General features: G+C 36.1%; 3 protein-coding genes across 3 annotated transcripts; 1 reads left to right on the top strand and 2 right to left on the bottom strand.

The window, feature by feature from the left end:
- Positions 1-19: 19 nt before the first annotated feature.
- On the bottom strand, positions 20-809 carry LOC6637886 (ubiquitin-fold modifier-conjugating enzyme 1). The gene is made up of 3 exons (XM_002061044.4): positions 583-809; positions 218-517; positions 20-158 (listed from the first exon to the last, which is right to left on the bottom strand). The coding sequence occupies exons 1-3, from the start codon at positions 703-705 to the stop codon at positions 87-89; spliced, it is 495 nt and encodes a 164-aa protein (XP_002061080.1). The 5' UTR covers positions 706-809; the 3' UTR covers positions 20-86.
- A 1,273-nt stretch (positions 810-2,082) lies between these two features.
- Positions 2,083-4,988, bottom strand: LOC6637887 (cofilin/actin-depolymerizing factor homolog). Its single transcript, XM_002061045.4, has 4 exons — positions 4,870-4,988; positions 2,985-3,175; positions 2,471-2,576; positions 2,083-2,398 (listed from the first exon to the last, which is right to left on the bottom strand). The coding sequence occupies exons 1-4, from the start codon at positions 4,870-4,872 to the stop codon at positions 2,252-2,254; spliced, it is 447 nt and encodes a 148-aa protein (XP_002061081.2). The 5' UTR covers positions 4,873-4,988; the 3' UTR covers positions 2,083-2,251.
- A 1,270-nt stretch (positions 4,989-6,258) lies between these two features.
- Positions 6,259-16,448, top strand: LOC6637869. Its single transcript, XM_047010422.1, has 8 exons — positions 6,259-6,368; positions 7,190-8,059; positions 8,240-8,329; positions 8,464-9,608; positions 10,355-10,568; positions 10,758-13,218; positions 13,318-14,850; positions 14,915-16,448. The coding sequence occupies exons 2-8, from the start codon at positions 7,200-7,202 to the stop codon at positions 16,154-16,156; spliced, it is 7,545 nt and encodes a 2,514-aa protein (XP_046866378.1). The 5' UTR covers positions 6,259-6,368; positions 7,190-7,199; the 3' UTR covers positions 16,157-16,448.
- Positions 16,449-16,560: the final 112 nt, after the last annotated feature.

Genomic DNA, 16,560 nt, shown 5'->3' with positions numbered 1-16,560 from the left:
GAATAAAACAAAAAAAAAATGACTTTTTTTCAGAATATACAACATGCATTTGTTCTCATTCAAATTTGATCTAACAATTGTTCTGCCTATTTCTCCTTGTAGCTGATGATGCCTTTTTCAATGAGATCGGGTATCTCAACGGCTAACCATGGGGCCAACTGTAAAGAAAATAAGATCAATCTTCTATAGGTATATAAGTCAAAAAATTACTACTCACCCCCAAAGCCATGGCATGGGCAATGCCAAATTTGGGAACATTTCTTGCCCACAGAGGCTTAAAGTGTTCTGTTAGGCAAATTTTGCCGCCTCGGTACATTTTTGCTGTTTTGCCATCCAACTCGGGAACGGCTATCTCTGGAGCTGTGGTTGGGTATGTCACGGGAATGTCAAACTCCACCTCGAATTCATATTTCAGAAGATTGTGCATATACCAGCATTTTCCAAACCATTTGGTGCCCTCCTTGTTCGACTCGAGACGGAACCAATCACTACCCGACTGCTTGTTATTTTCTACATACTGCGAGATTTTAATTGAACAAACTTGTTAATTAACTGCGTTGTTATTACTGCTGCTAAGCTTACCTTAATCAGCGCCTGGTATTCCTCTTTTAATCTTTGCACCCAAATATCTTTCTCACGGGGGCCAGCTCGAGTTTGTAACAAAGGAATGTTGCTCAACGTTTTTCTAGTGCTATCGTCCACCATGATGATCCTAGCTGTGTCTTAATCCTGTCCAGAAACTCCTGCAAGACAAAAGCTAATTTGACACGTTTGTTGTGTGCGACAAGGATGGCAAACAAACAGCAGCTGGTTGGAGCGGAACTGCCAACTTGTTGCTACTCCGATAACAAATTGATATGCTGTCTCGTGTATCGATAACATATCGGCATTTGCCCGATATCCGAAAATAAATCGATATTTTTTAAATTTGCGCGCCGGACATCTATCAGAAAATCTCGTTTTGGCCTACATTTGTAGACCCATTCTTGTCTCTTTCCACTTTCTTCATAGCAAAAGGGGCACATGCTTTACTTGCCACCGCCTACACACGAAAAATCTCATCTCATCGCCTGCATTGATAAAATAAAAACAAAACACCAAGAACGTTTTAAGCCGATATCCATCAGAAAATCTGGTGTCGACAGCGCATCCTGCAGTGTGGAGTCCTTATCCCTGTATCTGAAATTTGGACACTATAGATTTATCTTAATTTTGATAAACATTTAGAAAGCGGAGAAATTAATACTTAATGAAATGAAATCTGCATAAGAATAAAATAAAACAAACGAATAATGACCACAATTATCTTACTAGTAACTAAATGACTCATGGAGAGCTCTCTTGCTTGAGATCGTCGGTTCTACTCCCTTTACACTCTAGCCTTCGAGAAGTCTTTATATGTATTTTGGATGGGTTTACGACTGATGACGGTACATCCGGCTTTAAAGTGGTATAGGAAGACATTACGGTGCATTTTCATGTTAATATTTATGTATATCTACAAGCACATCTGCTTAGGCATTGATACATATTTGCAAAGTTAGTCGGCTTATCTTTTATCATTTCATGAGACTCTTCAATTTGTTTTCGAATTTTCCAGAGTTCACAAGAGTAAATTGTGAAACAAATGGTAATTAATAATAAAAATTAAATAGATGAAATTTCTATGTAGAGAATGTCATGGAATTAAAATTAACATATGTATAGGCAACATAACACAATCTCATTACCACATTTGACCCTGGCTGCTATGATATATTCTTTTGAAAACTGACAACAGGTGCGGATTATCCGACACACCATAGCTAATATGTTTTTAATGTTTATACAATGGGCTTTGCTTTAAAAGTATTTTTAGAGGTCATATTGAATACTATAGGAATGAGCATATGGTCAAGCGCTAGTTGCTAAACGAGCAGATTCCAAAAATATATAATTTTTTAAATTAAACATCGTGTTAAATGAATGTTCCTGATCTTGCTCAATAAAACGTTCGTAAATATATAACGAAATGCATTTTCTATGTTAACTATGATTATACATGGGACAGGGCTATTATTTACAAATTATACACATTTTCGGTTCGTATTTTAATTCATTTTGTTTATTTCTACTGAAAATACAAATTATGTAGAAAATTCTCATACAAATTGGCGATCTGCACAGGATACAAATGTTTTATCGCTGTTTTATGCATGCTTTGTTTATTAAATGCAATGCACTGTGAGTAATATACTTATTCTCAAATAGTTCATTGGCGATCAGTAGCTCGAAGCTTCTCCTCGACGGCTTCACGGGAGGCCTCTGACAAATCAGTTGCTTGTATGTATTTCTGGACTCCCACAAGAGATTTCTTCAAAGCATCGAAAGAGCTGGAGTACAACATCTTCTTCTTAACCTAAAACAAATTTAAATGAATCATTATTATTACAATTATCAAATATATTTTAGCTATTAAAGTTATATTTACCTTCGCGGTATCGGGACACCATGACATGAGGAACAGTTTTTGCTTCTTTGAACTTTCTGAAGTGCCTTGACATTGGTGCATGTATTCAAAATCAAATAATCCATATCTATTAAACAAAAATACAATAAAAATACATGAATAAGGCATACAAAAATTTTTCATTTCCTAATCTTAACATTTACAAAGTGACAACGGTTTATTACTCTCTACGCGAATATGATTAATACCTTCGATTTGGGTATTTGTAATCATTTGTTGTTTAATCGCTATCAAATTACTTTATTGTTGCCAAAAATTTAGAAAAAAAAAATTGCCACAACCAAAACTGATCCAAAGAGTTTATTTCCTAAGGTTTTTTTTACGAAAGTCAGGTAAATCAAACAGATAAGATAAGCAGCTAATTTTAAACGATAGCAAATTTTTTTTTTTTTTTTTTTTTTTTGCGCTGTTATTGGTTATGGCAAATATTTCCAGAAATAATGTATTACATGTTTCTGTGTAAAACCAAACTTACCGGCATTCTCCTGGACCGCACTTCTGGATGTCTTCTAGAAATTGGTCGTATTCAGCGTTACGATCTCCAACAGTTTCAACATCAATTTGCTTTTCATCGCGAATATAGAAAATGACATAGCGATGTTTCTTATCCTTTTTTATTTCCTCGTATGTTGTTTTGCAAACATCAGAAACGGTGACACCAGAAGCCTGTAATATGAGTTTTTATACATATATGTATAATTATTGAATGTATTCAAATTATAACGGCAAAATGCATTCAGCACTTCGGGGGGGTAAAATGGTCTAAAATGTGGATTTATTTAGGATTGGGATCTATTTATCACCGCCAGATGGTGTCATGGAAACGATAAATATAAAATAAATAAATTTTCTTTAGTTATGGGATGCACGCGTGGGCGTGTAAAAGGTCAACAGCCAAGGATGTAAATATAGATGTATGTATCAATGTACATACATACATATACGCTCACCAAGGTTAGCCGCCTTCTTTTTTCACCAGAGAGCAAAAAAAAAAAAAAGAAAAAAGATTTAGCTTTCACATTGTGCATATGTATTTGTAGGCATGTACGTATGTATGGTGATGATTCCAACATCGGGCGAACGAGCAGTGTTGCCATTTTAGCTTATTTTAAGCTAGATCTTACTTCAAATTAGAAAATGGTTAATATGTATACATATTGCTTGTAATCTAGCTCATTTTAAATTTCGTAAAGATTGTTTTCGTTTTAAAAGAATATAGAAGTAGTAAAATATTTTTATAATTATTGTAAGGAGCAAATTAGGTTAAAATACTAGCAAATTTATGCTTTTGAAAAGCAACAATTGGGGCTACATTTTGCAAATTGCTAATCGCGTGCATACAGTGCAATACGTAAACAAACAAAATTAATTTTGTTTCGAGGCTGCAATGTCTTTATATATTGCGAGCACTCAGCCATAGTACTACCGGTGGATAACTTAGCTCAGCTGTGCGTCGACCAACTTAAGAATTTTATACTTGGCTATTTTTTTAATTTTTAGCTTATTTTTTTCCTTGAATCTAGCTTGCGGTGTCTCTAAAAATCTGGCAACACTGCAGACGAGCCCAACATACAACCGTTGAGCCCAACAACGAACCGTACATTTGCTAAAAATGGTTCGAATGTATATGTATGTATGTGTGATGAGCATGTATGTATTGGCTGTACGGCAGACACATGCCCACAACTATGTATGTGACCATATATGTATATATTTTGCAAGCATACATATTTAATAATTTTGATGGCATATAGATATATTTTTTTGTATATGTATAAATTTTCATACAGATACTGATGTATGACTAATATTAGGCTTAATGTGACTAATGTCTTTATACACAAGCATATTCGTATGTACATGTGTGTATACGTGCATCCCGCCCATACATACATACAACTACATATACAGACACATTTGCGGCATTCTCATCGCATCGCGGTCTACCGATATTGCAATGTACATAAATATGCAAATGCAGAAAAAGGCATATTTTTCACATCTGTGATGGTCGATGATATACAATTATAAATGCCCATTCAATTTTTAATATACATACTTAGATCTGTATGTATAATAATACATATATCCACATATGTGGATACATAAATTTATCCGCAAGAGCATAGGCAGACGTATATGTATACATATACAAATTAATGTGCAAATGCCTACCGACTACTAATACAATACCACTCAAAGGAGATATATATTTTTATGAATCATCCAAACGAATTTTTGAGTGGATATATGTATACACATATGTGCATATATTTCCCGATACAGACAGTTATATTCGGTTAATTCAAAAATGCATTATCGGATCGATATTTATAATTTACAATTAAAGTTGTACATACCATTTTTTATATAAATTCAGTACTTTCACAATTTATTTAAAGACCAAGAACTTTTTACGTTAAAAAATACTGTTTAACCTTCCGCCTGCAATCACGAACAGGAAAACTCCGTCAGTAGTGTGGCCGAAACGTTTTCAGCAAAATTAGCTAACGCGACGTCTAAAAGGAGCTAAAAGTAGCTAGCTTTAAAATTTTTGGTAAATATTTACAATAGTTTCTCGGGGCCAAAACGCGCTTAAACTACATAAATTTTGGTATCAAACAAAAGAGAACAATTCCACGAGCACGACCTCAGGTGCGCCTTGGCGATTTATTATGTAGTTTTTGTGCAATTAACAAAAGAAATATCATGTTTTTAGCGGGATTATAGCTAAAAGTAGCTTATTCCGGCTAAAAGAAACCAAATATCGGATACTTGAATACGCGCGCTTTTTGAAACTTGTGTTCGGACTATTCTCAACAATCGAAAATATTGTTGAATTAAAATTTTAAAGTTAGCTATTTTTAGCTACTTTTGCTGAAAAAGGTTCGGGCTGGTTCAAAAGAATAGCGATTGTGAGTACAAGATGCCGAATGGGAATGTCTGAAAGTCGATGAAATTTAATCTGCCATTTTGGAACAAGGAAGCGAAACATTAAATTGAAAATTGTAGTTTTATTTAATAAACAAAATGTAATAACAATAAGATGTACTAAAAAAAGAACGAATGTATTTGTACAACTCAATTTACTTTTTAAAATTATTAATATAATACACAATAATAATTCAAGCCACTTTACGACGAAAACTATCTTCAAAAGTCGTTATATACGCAAAATGTTATAAGTTACTAACTATTTATGTAAAATATTGAAATTTTTTAATTTAAATCAATTGCAGTTATTAAAGATAATTAATTTTTTTTAGCTGCACTTTGACACAACGGTGTGCCTGTGACAGCTGTGAAATCAGCTGTTAAGAGATGATGGATAGTGCCAGTGAGAATCGGTGTTTTATTCCCGATTATTTTATTATTATTTTTATTTTTTATTATGCAGATGGATCGTGTGATAATGTTAAAACTTTTAAAGTGTTAAAACAAAAAGGCAAAAACTACATTCAGCTTGCATATTTAACAAATTGAAGTAAAAAAAAACATTTATAATAAGAGTTCAATTTCCACATAAAACATTATGTACATGCCAAAATGCATTTACTTGATGCAGTTCAAAATTGTTAACTTAATTAAAAAGTATGGATATTCATTTAATTTGAATAGTTTTTTATGCACTTTTGTGAACAGAATGCGCGTCTGTTTCATTTCACGGTTCCTCTTTGGCGATAAATGAGTACTTATCGAAGTGCAGTAAAAATCTAATACTATTGATATACATACACATATTTCACCTTAAATTTTTTTGCATGTTATTAATTTAAAATAAAGGATTTTAAGCAAAACGGTGTTGATATTTGTGAACATCATTTTGCATAAGCTTCGTAGACTTGAAATATATATTTTGGTAATTATTAATTATCCAATGTTTGTGAATTCGAAGTTTGTACACATGTACATATAAATGTACATACATTCATTCATATACATGTGTGCACATTGAAGCGCAGATTTACATATGTAAAATACATATGTATTTGTGAATGTGTATAAAAACATAGATTAAATAAAAGTGCAAATCAATTTTCCAGACAAATAGTTTTTTTTTTTATACACGTATCAAACGCTAGGAAAATATGTAACTACATCTATACATACATACTTATTGCAAGCATTTTTTTCACCGCAAAAAGGCGGAACAAAACTCCCGAACTCGCTTTTCAACACTTAAAAGTTTTACTGAGGAGTCTTAAATAGTTTTTTAAGCGCGTCACACTCGGATTAAAAAAAATAAAGTTTTACTATTTTTTCGATATATTCTGAACCAGATCTTTATAGTGCTGAGAAGAAAATGAGCAAATTGAATAGAGTTTACTCACAGCCTGCCTTGTTTATTCTTGATTATCCTAGAACCGTTAAGAACTTGCTTGGTGTGAACAAGCTTTCTGAAGAATATAGGAAACAGTGGATAACTTTATAGAACCGGCAATAAAAATAAACTTTTTTAATTCTGATTTTGCTTCGATGATGTTCAAAACATACGACAGAACTAAACAATTGAAATTAGGTACATAAAATAGACTTGTCTTTGAGCTTTTATAAGAAGTAATTATGCTTCTTCCAGGTACAAGATATATGTATGAATGAGATCAATGAGATACGAAATCAATCAATTAACAAAAATGTTATAAATTTTTAATGGTCTATTTAATTGTATTGCATTTTCAGCACGTCCAAGATGAGGGACTCTGCACATGAGATTAGTATGGATACATGGGAGCAGTGGATTCTTGAGGCGATCTCAAAGATCAGATCGCAAAAGCAAAGGCCAAGCGTACAAAGGATATGCCAGGCCATCGGTACTCATCATAAATTCCACGAAGATATTGTCGCCGAGCAGCTGGAAAAAGCCGTGGAGTCTGGAGCTGTGATTAAGGTGTACAACAAGGGACTGCACTCATATAAGGCGCCCATGGCGAAAAGGAAGATCAAAGTGGATAAAAGCACTAATCTCTGCAAAATGGTTGCAAAGGCTGTCCACGATTTGGGTGAATGTGAAGGTTCCACAATAAAGAACATCGAGAACTATATACAAAAATTCAATTGTATCGATCTCTCACCGAATGTTGACTTTAAAACCGTAATCAAGACGTCTATCAAAAAAGCAGTAGATGCCGGATTTCTTATACAAGAGGGGAAACTTTACAAGAAAGGAAAATCTCTCACAACACCAAGGAAATGTGTACCACAAGTGGAGACAATAATCAAAGGCGAAGAAACGTGCACACATTGCTCGGGAAATTCACAGAAAAATCTAAATGGCATTCCAGAACCATTGAGTTCCTGCAAGCAATGTGGCATATCCCTGCATACAACCTGCGCCAATATCGCTGGCAAATGCAAATCCCAATCTTATGTTCTGCTCTATATGCTTGTTACCAAGGGATCCCTCTGGGATTGCCAGAACTGTGCGGAATGCTCGGTATGCAAAATGCACAATCGTGGACCTTGTCTCTTGCAGTGTTTTGTTTGCAAGGATCACTTTCATTTAACCTGCCTGGACACCATACCCGACAAGAAACCCAAACATCCTTACAGGTAATTTAAAAAGCCCTATGAAAGTATGTTGTTTTTTTTTCTCATTGTTCATTCAATTCGATCAAACGTTGAATAAATTAATGAATTAGACTACTTTATTTACTTAATTTATTTTATTGCAAATTATATGATTTATTATGGGACTAAATACATTTAGTTTTACTATATATTAAATTACAGATGCAAATCATGTCTTAAACAAAATCTGGACAATCCCAAGACATTTAGAAAGGATAACTCTAAAATAAAAGTCGAGATGGAAAATGATAGGTAAGTTAATTATATTTAAATATAAATACCATAAAATAACTTGAGAAATTTCGATTATTGGATGTCCTAATCGAAGTTTCTCATGTTTCCCTTTCATTATTATTATTAACAATATTTCCCTTTCTTCTGTTTAGATATGCTGATTATGATAAAGGCTACAACAACTCCCAGAGACGCCAAACAATTAAAAATGAGTCCACCATTGATCGACCCTCAACCTCTAAATTATGTATCTATAATGACGGCATTAAACCGAAACGCAAAGCTTTGGGAACAACATCTAAAAAGTTGAATGAAATATACGCAAATCAAATGGAACAAATGACACCCCCGCAACAGAAACAGAATAGAATAAATACTATGCAAAAGGCTGGTGGTGGTGGCTATATTGCCAGCCATGAGAATCGGAAACGTACATTTTCCGATCTGTCATCATCGAGTTCATCCAGCGACAGCGAAGATGACGATGATGATGACGATGATAGGAATAATGGTTGTGACGACAATGATCAAGATGAGAGCACATCATCGGATTCATGCACTTCATCCAGTTCAGATTCGGATTCCAGCGACAGTTCAAGCGACAGCTCAGAGGAATGTGATGATGAGAATGATGAAGAGGAGGAGGATTATGACACGGATAGAAGCACATTGAAGGGAAAATTCTTTGACAATGATAAGAAAAGTGCTAAATCGCATGCAAATGCAAAGGGTAGCAACTCGCACGATAATGCTGAATTAACCAATGAGAATTGGGGATTTGCTGCTGTGGCCAAAAATCCAGTTGATATTTTTACCAAATCCAAGGATAAAGGAGTTGGTGGTGGCTATGGTAATAGTAAAACAACAAGCGATAACTGTTTGATGTCACCAAGGACAATTAAGGACCAGAAAGGTGTACCAAAGGGCTGTGCTCTTAATAACAATGATGATAAAAATGTTTCACAGTTCTCTTTAGGTCCTAAACAACAACAACAACAGCAGCAGCAACAACATCATCATCAACAACAACAACAACAACAACAAACAACTACAACTACAACAACCCAAAAAAAGAAAATAATGCCACTAAAATCAATGCCATTGGCATCCTCAGCTAAAACCTTCGATAAGAACGATGATGATATTCCTTATCTTACCGAAGAAACTGTCCTCAAATGTCAAATGATTGAAGAAATGGAACGTTGTCGTGAACGCAAGAAGGATGATGTCGATGTAAATCCAGATAAAGAAGAAGAAAACTTTGCCACGGAAAAAGAAAATTATTCCAATCCATTTGGTAAGCACAATTTACATTCAATATTCAGTAATGTTTACATCAGTTTCATCAGAAAAGTTACATTTTAATTTAATATTTGTCAATTGTGTGCAAATGAAGTAGTCTGACGAGTTCCAAAAAACTTTTATAAATATATTAAAATTTGTTTTCATATTTTATTGGTTTATCGGTAATCCGCATGATCCGTATTAACTTGTTATTTCTGCTAGCTAGCTCTTATAGTATGCCTCAAATTCTTTTGGTACTTAGCAATTAAATTCTATTGCTTCTTGAAAGTCTAATTATTAGTCTAGTTATTAGTTTTAATTTTTAATTCGAGTAAATATGCATGAAATTTAAAATCCAAATCCATCAGCGCAAATGAAGATATTATTTTAATTGGCTTTTAACCATTTATCAATTCTATAAATTAAATTATAATAGTTAGCATATAAATACATATTATGTAAAAGAAAAGTTAAAACTATAGCTGAGAGAAGTTAGCTTTGATAATACTTTAAAATTAAAATCCGTATGGATTATTACAATTCTTAAAAATAAAAAGTTCTTGCTAGATCGACTCGGATTTTGATGCTGATCAAAAATATTGAGACGGAAAAAGCTTTTATTTTACTGTATATACGAATCATTTCTCATCGATTATGTTAGATTCATGAACAAAAATATGCATATATGTATATATTTTCATTAATGTGTCAAATTCGTGTGAGATTGTTTAATTGTCATGTATAAATTACTATTTATAGATAATCAACATCTACCACCATGCGTTAATCGAAGCGATGTTGAGTTATATCAAGAAGTGCTGAAAAAGGCAGTCATACAAGTATCCAAAAATGACTCTGATAAAGTCAATGAAATATGTAAAAAAGATACAAATCAAAGCCCAAAATCAATTGAAATTGGAAAGTGGAACATTGAGACGTGGTATTCGAGTCCGTTTCCACAGGAATATGCAAGGTAAGTCCCTACGAAGAGAAGGACAATTTCCTTTGATCAGTCTCAATAACCGAGTTGGTATAGAAAGAGAGTCAAAGAGGTTTTGTTTAAAATTTTAAATCTATTTCAAATTAATGAGTTAAGCATAAATAGATTGTTGTGTATTATAAAAATTAATTTTCTTTTATATTTTACTATTGTTTTTTTTAGGCTGCTGAAACTTTACTTGTGTGAATTCTGCTTAAAATATACCAAAAGTCGCTCTGTTTTGGATAGACATCAAAATAAATGCATATGGAAACAGCCGCCGGGTACAGAAATCTTTCGTCAAGGAGATATTTCCGTTTTTGAAGTCGATGGAAACGTTAATAAGATCTATTGCCAAAATCTTTGCTTGCTGGCCAAATTCTTCTTGGACCACAAAACGCTTTACTACGATGTCGAACCGTTTTTATTTTACATTTTAACCAAGAACGATCAAAGTGGCTGTCATTTGGTGGGTTATTTTTCCAAGGAGAAGCATTGTACACAAAAATATAATGTCTCCTGTATACTTACGATGCCCCAATATCAGAGACAAGGATATGGAAGATTTTTAATCGATTTCAGTTATTTACTGAGTCGTGAGGAAGGTCAATTGGGTACACCAGAGAAACCCCTATCGGATCTTGGTCGTTTGTCGTATTTCTCGTATTGGAAGTCCATTGTTTTGGAATATTTGTATAAATATAGAAATATGCCAAAAATTACATTCAAAGATATTGCTGTTAAGACGGGATTAGCTGTATCCGATATTGCCTTGGCATTCGAACTATTGAATTTTATAAAGCTAAGAAAAAATGATGGTGATATACGATATCAGATCAATGTCAATATTGATTGGAAGAAAGTGATAAGCCATCATGAGCGCGTGAGCAATAGTAAGAGCCGAATTGTAATCGAGGCCGATTGCCTTCGATGGAGCCCGCTGATGTCGTCCTTGAAATCGCCCAATAATAGCATAAAACCCATATCCAATCGGGAATATCTAAGCGATCAATTTGGCAAGAATACGGAAACAAAGTTAAATAATGAAATCAATAAAATTGAACCGCCAGCAATTCCGACTAATTCCAATGGAGAAAAACCGAAAACCAATGGAGACTGCAGCAGTAAAATGAATAGCTCAAACTCTGAAAAAATGGAAGTTACGGAAACTATAAGCTCTGGCAGAAAACGCTCCATAAATACTGATACGCCGGCAGCGACTAAACCAATTTCGAATGTTTGTAAAAAGAGAAAATTAGTTCTTGAACCGCAACCCACCGTGGATGAAAATTCAGATTCCTCGGACTGCAGACCATCGAAGAAGTGCACAACGGAAACGAATGTTGCTCAACATATACTAACGAAACGTGCTCAACGTTTGGCCAAACGTAATGACCATCTAATCCCTCATACAAATAAGAGAAAACACTTTCACCGTGAACTCTTTGATGGCAATTCGAATGAAGTTGCTGATGATCTGCCAATGCACAGCAACGAACCGCAGCCCATGGATGACACTGAAACTGTGGACACTGAAAAATCTGTGCCGGTGCAGGACACCGTTCACAAGAAAGAGACGACTGGCCAGGCCATTGTGGAAAAAGAAGTCAACGACAATAAGCCAGTTAATATTGTTCCAAAACTAAGGGGCAAGCAATCGAATGGCAAACGTTCAGAGGATTGTGAAATTCCAAAAGATGTGAAGAAAGATGTTCAACAAATTGAAACTGAAAAGACATTTCCAGGCGAAGAACCAAAAAAGGAAGTAAAAACTAAACCCCCGACTACTACAACCATAGCCGCACAAGAAGAAAAAACAGTCAAATTGATGGAAACTGAAACGCAGGAGAAAGAAATTCCGAGTTGTAGTAGCAGTAGTAAAAATGAAATGGTTTTGGATGCAGCCGTGGCAAAGAAAACTAAGAAAACTGTCTTCTCCGATATTACGGCCTATAATGCTGCTACTCCCGACAACAACAACAGTTTGGTTCAACATAATAAAACACAAAATTCGGTTGATTCTGTTGTAGAACCCAAAACTGCAACGACTTTACCCACTACCAAGTCGGAACCGAAAAATGAAGTTAAACATGAAATTCAAATACCTAAACCAGTTCCTGCAGAAACAACAAATCCTCCCGTAGTTGCATCTCCACCTAAGAAAGAGGAACCACCAGCATTGGCTAAACAGGATATTATTGATGATGATGATGATGATGCTAAAATGGATATAGAACCACCAACAATACCATCATTACCAGTACCACCACCAACAAAATTGGAGCAATCAATTGTTGATGAAGTGAAAACTAAACTCACAGAGCCAATCACAGTTAAGGAACAATTGCCGCCCATGCCACCTGCCCCAGTTATTGCCACTAAAGTGGATCCAAAGCTGGAGGAGATTTCAACCAATATTAGTCAGAAAGAAGTTCATGTCGAGAAACGTGAAGCGGTAGTGATTCCGCCTCCAATGGCTAAGCCCAATAAACAGGAAGTTATACCAGTTTCTACTGAGAATCAAATAATTGATATACCTAAAGTAAATATTCTTAAGGAAAGTCCAGTCATAGAAAAGCAAGAACAGCCAACTAAGCAGCAGCAGCAACATCAGCAGCAGCAGCAGCAACAGCAGCAGCAACAACAGCAGCAGCAACAGCAACAACAACAGCAGCAATCATTGCAGCAACATCAACAACATCCACAGCAGCAGCAACATCAACATCAACTACAACATCAGCAACCACAGCAACAGCAGCAGCAGCAACAACAACAAACACAACAACAACATCTTCCCAAAGATATTCCAACTGAAGTTAAAACCAAATTGAACAAAAAACTCAGCCAATCAGCCGAATTTGTTACTGTGAAACCAGAAACTGGCATCGTTTTAGATAAAAAACCAGACATTAATCATTCAGCTAAACTAAATACTATGCCTGACAGAGAGATGCCAACGAAGCAACAGCCACCAATTATTAATCAGTTGACACAAATCAAGGATGAGGATAAAACAACAAATGCCACAAATGCGCGGTCGGCAGCTGTAGCTGCAGCAGCACCGCCGTCGGCGCCTCCAAGAGAGAAACATCAACTGAAGGGCAATGAGCATACTCAATTGCAAAATCCTATACCATCACAGTTTCCCATAAATCAAATGCCCAACTATCATACATCTCAGTATTGGCAATGGGATTACTATAGCTACAATCTCTCTCAATTGGATGCATCGCAAAAGGGGCAAAAGCATTTCCACAAAGATCTAGCCACCACAATGGCCTCCTATACGCATAATTTTACCCAGAATCTTTATCAATCAGCCACCAATTTGGCCATGCAACATGCTCATCATCATCAAATGCAGCAAACGAAAGAGAAACATAAAATCGACCGTAAAGCAAGTGGCAAAAAGGAAGATCAATCCAAGAACAATGTGGCGGCCAGTGTTAGTGCGGCGTCGACATCGTCGGCCAATGCCGGCAGAGAAGATACACCACATCCACAGTCCAATTGTAATGAGTACAGCGCCGCTGCAGCCGTCGCCGCCGCGCAACAATCGGCAATTTATAATCAAAAGTGTACAGCAGCAGCTCAACAAAAGCAACAACAACAAATGAAATCTTTAAATGCTGCCTCCAATACACAAAATACAAGTGGTGGTGGTGGTGGTGTACCCAGGCAGACGAACTCCAATCCGATTGAACCGTCCGTTTTACTATCCAATGCAATCACTCATCAATCGTCCACAGTGTCTTCCAAGCAGCCAAACAATAAGCAAGAGCAGAATGTTAATGCAACGGCAACAAGTAAAATAAAAATCTGTCATCCGACTATACAAAATGCAGCTGCATCATCTGCTGGCGGCGGCGGTGGTGGTGGTGGTCAACATTCAAACATGCAAGTTGCTGGTCAACCTGACATTAACACCAATTTAGTATACAGCTCCGAGTCGACGACAAATGCGACAAATGTCCAGCATTACGATTGCGGTATTAATTCAGTGCAAATTGGCATGGATTCACCATCGACCATTGGTTCGGATCAGATAAGCTCCGCACCCAATGTCCATATGCATCAATCGCATCGACAGTTCTCCGATTGCTCAATGCAAAATCAACCTGCTACCACGCCAATGCACATGTCCATACAGAATTCGCATATGCAGCAGCAACAGAACGCCATAAATATGAATTTAGCTTCCGAGGGAACACAGAATGTCAACTTGATCAATAGTGCGCAACAGCATCAACATCAGAACCGTAAACTAAATGCTCAGGTGAGTGCAAATAAATTGATCTATCGTTTGAGTAAATACTATTAAATCTTTTTCTTTTTTGTAGCAAACGGATATTGTGGCCAATTCGCCAACAGCTACACATCGGGCCACCACACCCAAACGAATACGAAGTGGAAATAGTGGTCAACAGCGTGACAGCAGCAAGAATGGATCATCTGCGACATCGGCAGCTGCAAACACTCACCATCAACTGCCACAGGGTGGTGGAGGCTCTGCGGCAAATATTTCGAAATCGCAACAGGAATCCCTACATAATTTGCAATTCACCACTCAGTTGAGCGGTCAACATGGTCATCAACAGAATATGCAACCATTGGATTATTTACCAATATCACAAATAAGTCAAAATTTCTCTTCAAATCCGCCCAATTATGATATCGTTGGAATGCCCGCGGTTATTCAACAAAGAATGTCCCTAAATAGTTCGGTGCATTCGCTGGCCAATAGTCATCAGCGTATAGAGCAACCATCGTCGGCGTGTGCTGTAAATAATTTCTATTTGCAAAACAATATGCCAGCCAATGAGAATATATCGAATGCATCACGTGTTCCGCCAGTCTCCACATCTTTGGGTCCGCCATCAACAACTGCCAATAATGATCAGAGACAGACAAGCCATGAATCGATATCGGCATCAAATAGCACGGGCACAACATCATCTCTGGTGGGCAATCTTTGCAGTTTGTCCAAGCTTCAGCAGTTAACCAATTGTCTAGAGACTCAGCCATGTAATACTTCGCCTGGAGCTCAGGTGAATTTGACACCATCTCCGCATCATCCCATTCCCCCCAATTCGATGACACCGCCGCCGCACTTGCTAATGCAGAACAGAAATATTTCTACGCCACCGAATATGTTGCAGACACAAGTCGCACCGTTGCAGTATCACAAATATTATCCGAGCAACATGAATATAGCTCCCATAGCATCGACTCAGAATACAAGTAGAAATACACGTAATACTCCCTCGGCGCCAGTGCAGCATTCCTCATCTTCGATGAGTGGGGCCAATAATCGCACGGCAAATGTTCACATCAGTCCCAATCTAATGGCTCCATATGGTGCAATCAATAGCTACCGCATGCCACCGCAGCAATCGCCTCCCGCTGGTGGCTATAGCTCGGGTGGTGAATATCCGAACTCTCAACTTCCAATGCAAATGGGCGTTATGAATATGCAATCTCAATATCAAGATGCCTGTGTCTTACAAAGAGCCACCCAATCGAATGCAATGTATCCAACGTATTCACCATATTTACCCCTTAATAGTTCCATTCGAAGGTAAATGGAAAGAAACCCCCAATAGAGGATCCATGCAAATCTTTGCCCAATAATATATCCCTTGATTGGAAAGGGAACTAATAAAATTATCTTAAGAATTTTCACACTCGACTTACATTCGGTATGCCACACACACACACACACAAACACACACTTAATAAGAAGAAATGTAATGTATATGTTATTGTCTTAGGATTAAGTTTATGAATTTAATAATATACATACATGTTGTAAATATTTTATGTCAATTATCAAATCAAATATACAGAAAATAATAAGATACTTTTTGTATGAAATTTTTGAGCTTAACTAAAATTGATATTTGGGTTACTATTCGGATTATTTATATAAATATTATTTACATCAATAATGGGGCTTACTTACTTTTAAATATGATTTTTTCTATGC

Source organism: Drosophila willistoni (genome assembly GCF_018902025.1).
Source record: "Drosophila willistoni isolate 14030-0811.24 chromosome 2L unlocalized genomic scaffold, UCI_dwil_1.1 Seg72.1, whole genome shotgun sequence".
NCBI classification, from domain to species: Eukaryota; Metazoa; Arthropoda; class Insecta; order Diptera; family Drosophilidae; genus Drosophila; species Drosophila willistoni.
The sequence above is the reverse complement of the archived record's forward strand: the minus strand, read 5'-3'. Positions and strand labels throughout refer to the sequence as shown.

Coding starts and splice junctions, on each gene's coding strand:
- LOC6637886 (XM_002061044.4), bottom strand. CDS start 705: ATGGTGGACGATAGCACTAGAAAAACGTTGAGCAACATTCCTTTGTTA. Junction 518..582: donor AATACCAGGCGCTGATTAAG/GTAAGCTTAGCA, acceptor AAAATCTCGCAG/TATGTAGAAAATAACAAGCA. Junction 159..217: donor CCCATGCCATGGCTTTGGGG/GTGAGTAGTAAT, acceptor TTTTCTTTACAG/TTGGCCCCATGGTTAGCCGT.
- LOC6637869 (XM_047010422.1), top strand. CDS start 7,200: ATGAGGGACTCTGCACATGAGATTAGTATGGATACATGGGAGCAGTGG. Junction 10,569..10,757: donor TTTCCACAGGAATATGCAAG/GTAAGTCCCTAC, acceptor TGTTTTTTTTAG/GCTGCTGAAACTTTACTTGT. Junction 13,219..13,317: donor AGCAACAGCAGCAGCAACAA/CAGCAGCAGCAA, acceptor CAACATCAGCAA/CCACAGCAACAGCAGCAGCA.
- LOC6637887 (XM_002061045.4), bottom strand. Junction 2,577..2,984: donor TGCGGTCCAGGAGAATGCCG/GTAAGTTTGGTT, acceptor TTTGTTTAATAG/ATATGGATTATTTGATTTTG. Junction 2,399..2,470: donor GGTGTCCCGATACCGCGAAG/GTAAATATAACT, acceptor AATTTGTTTTAG/GTTAAGAAGAAGATGTTGTA.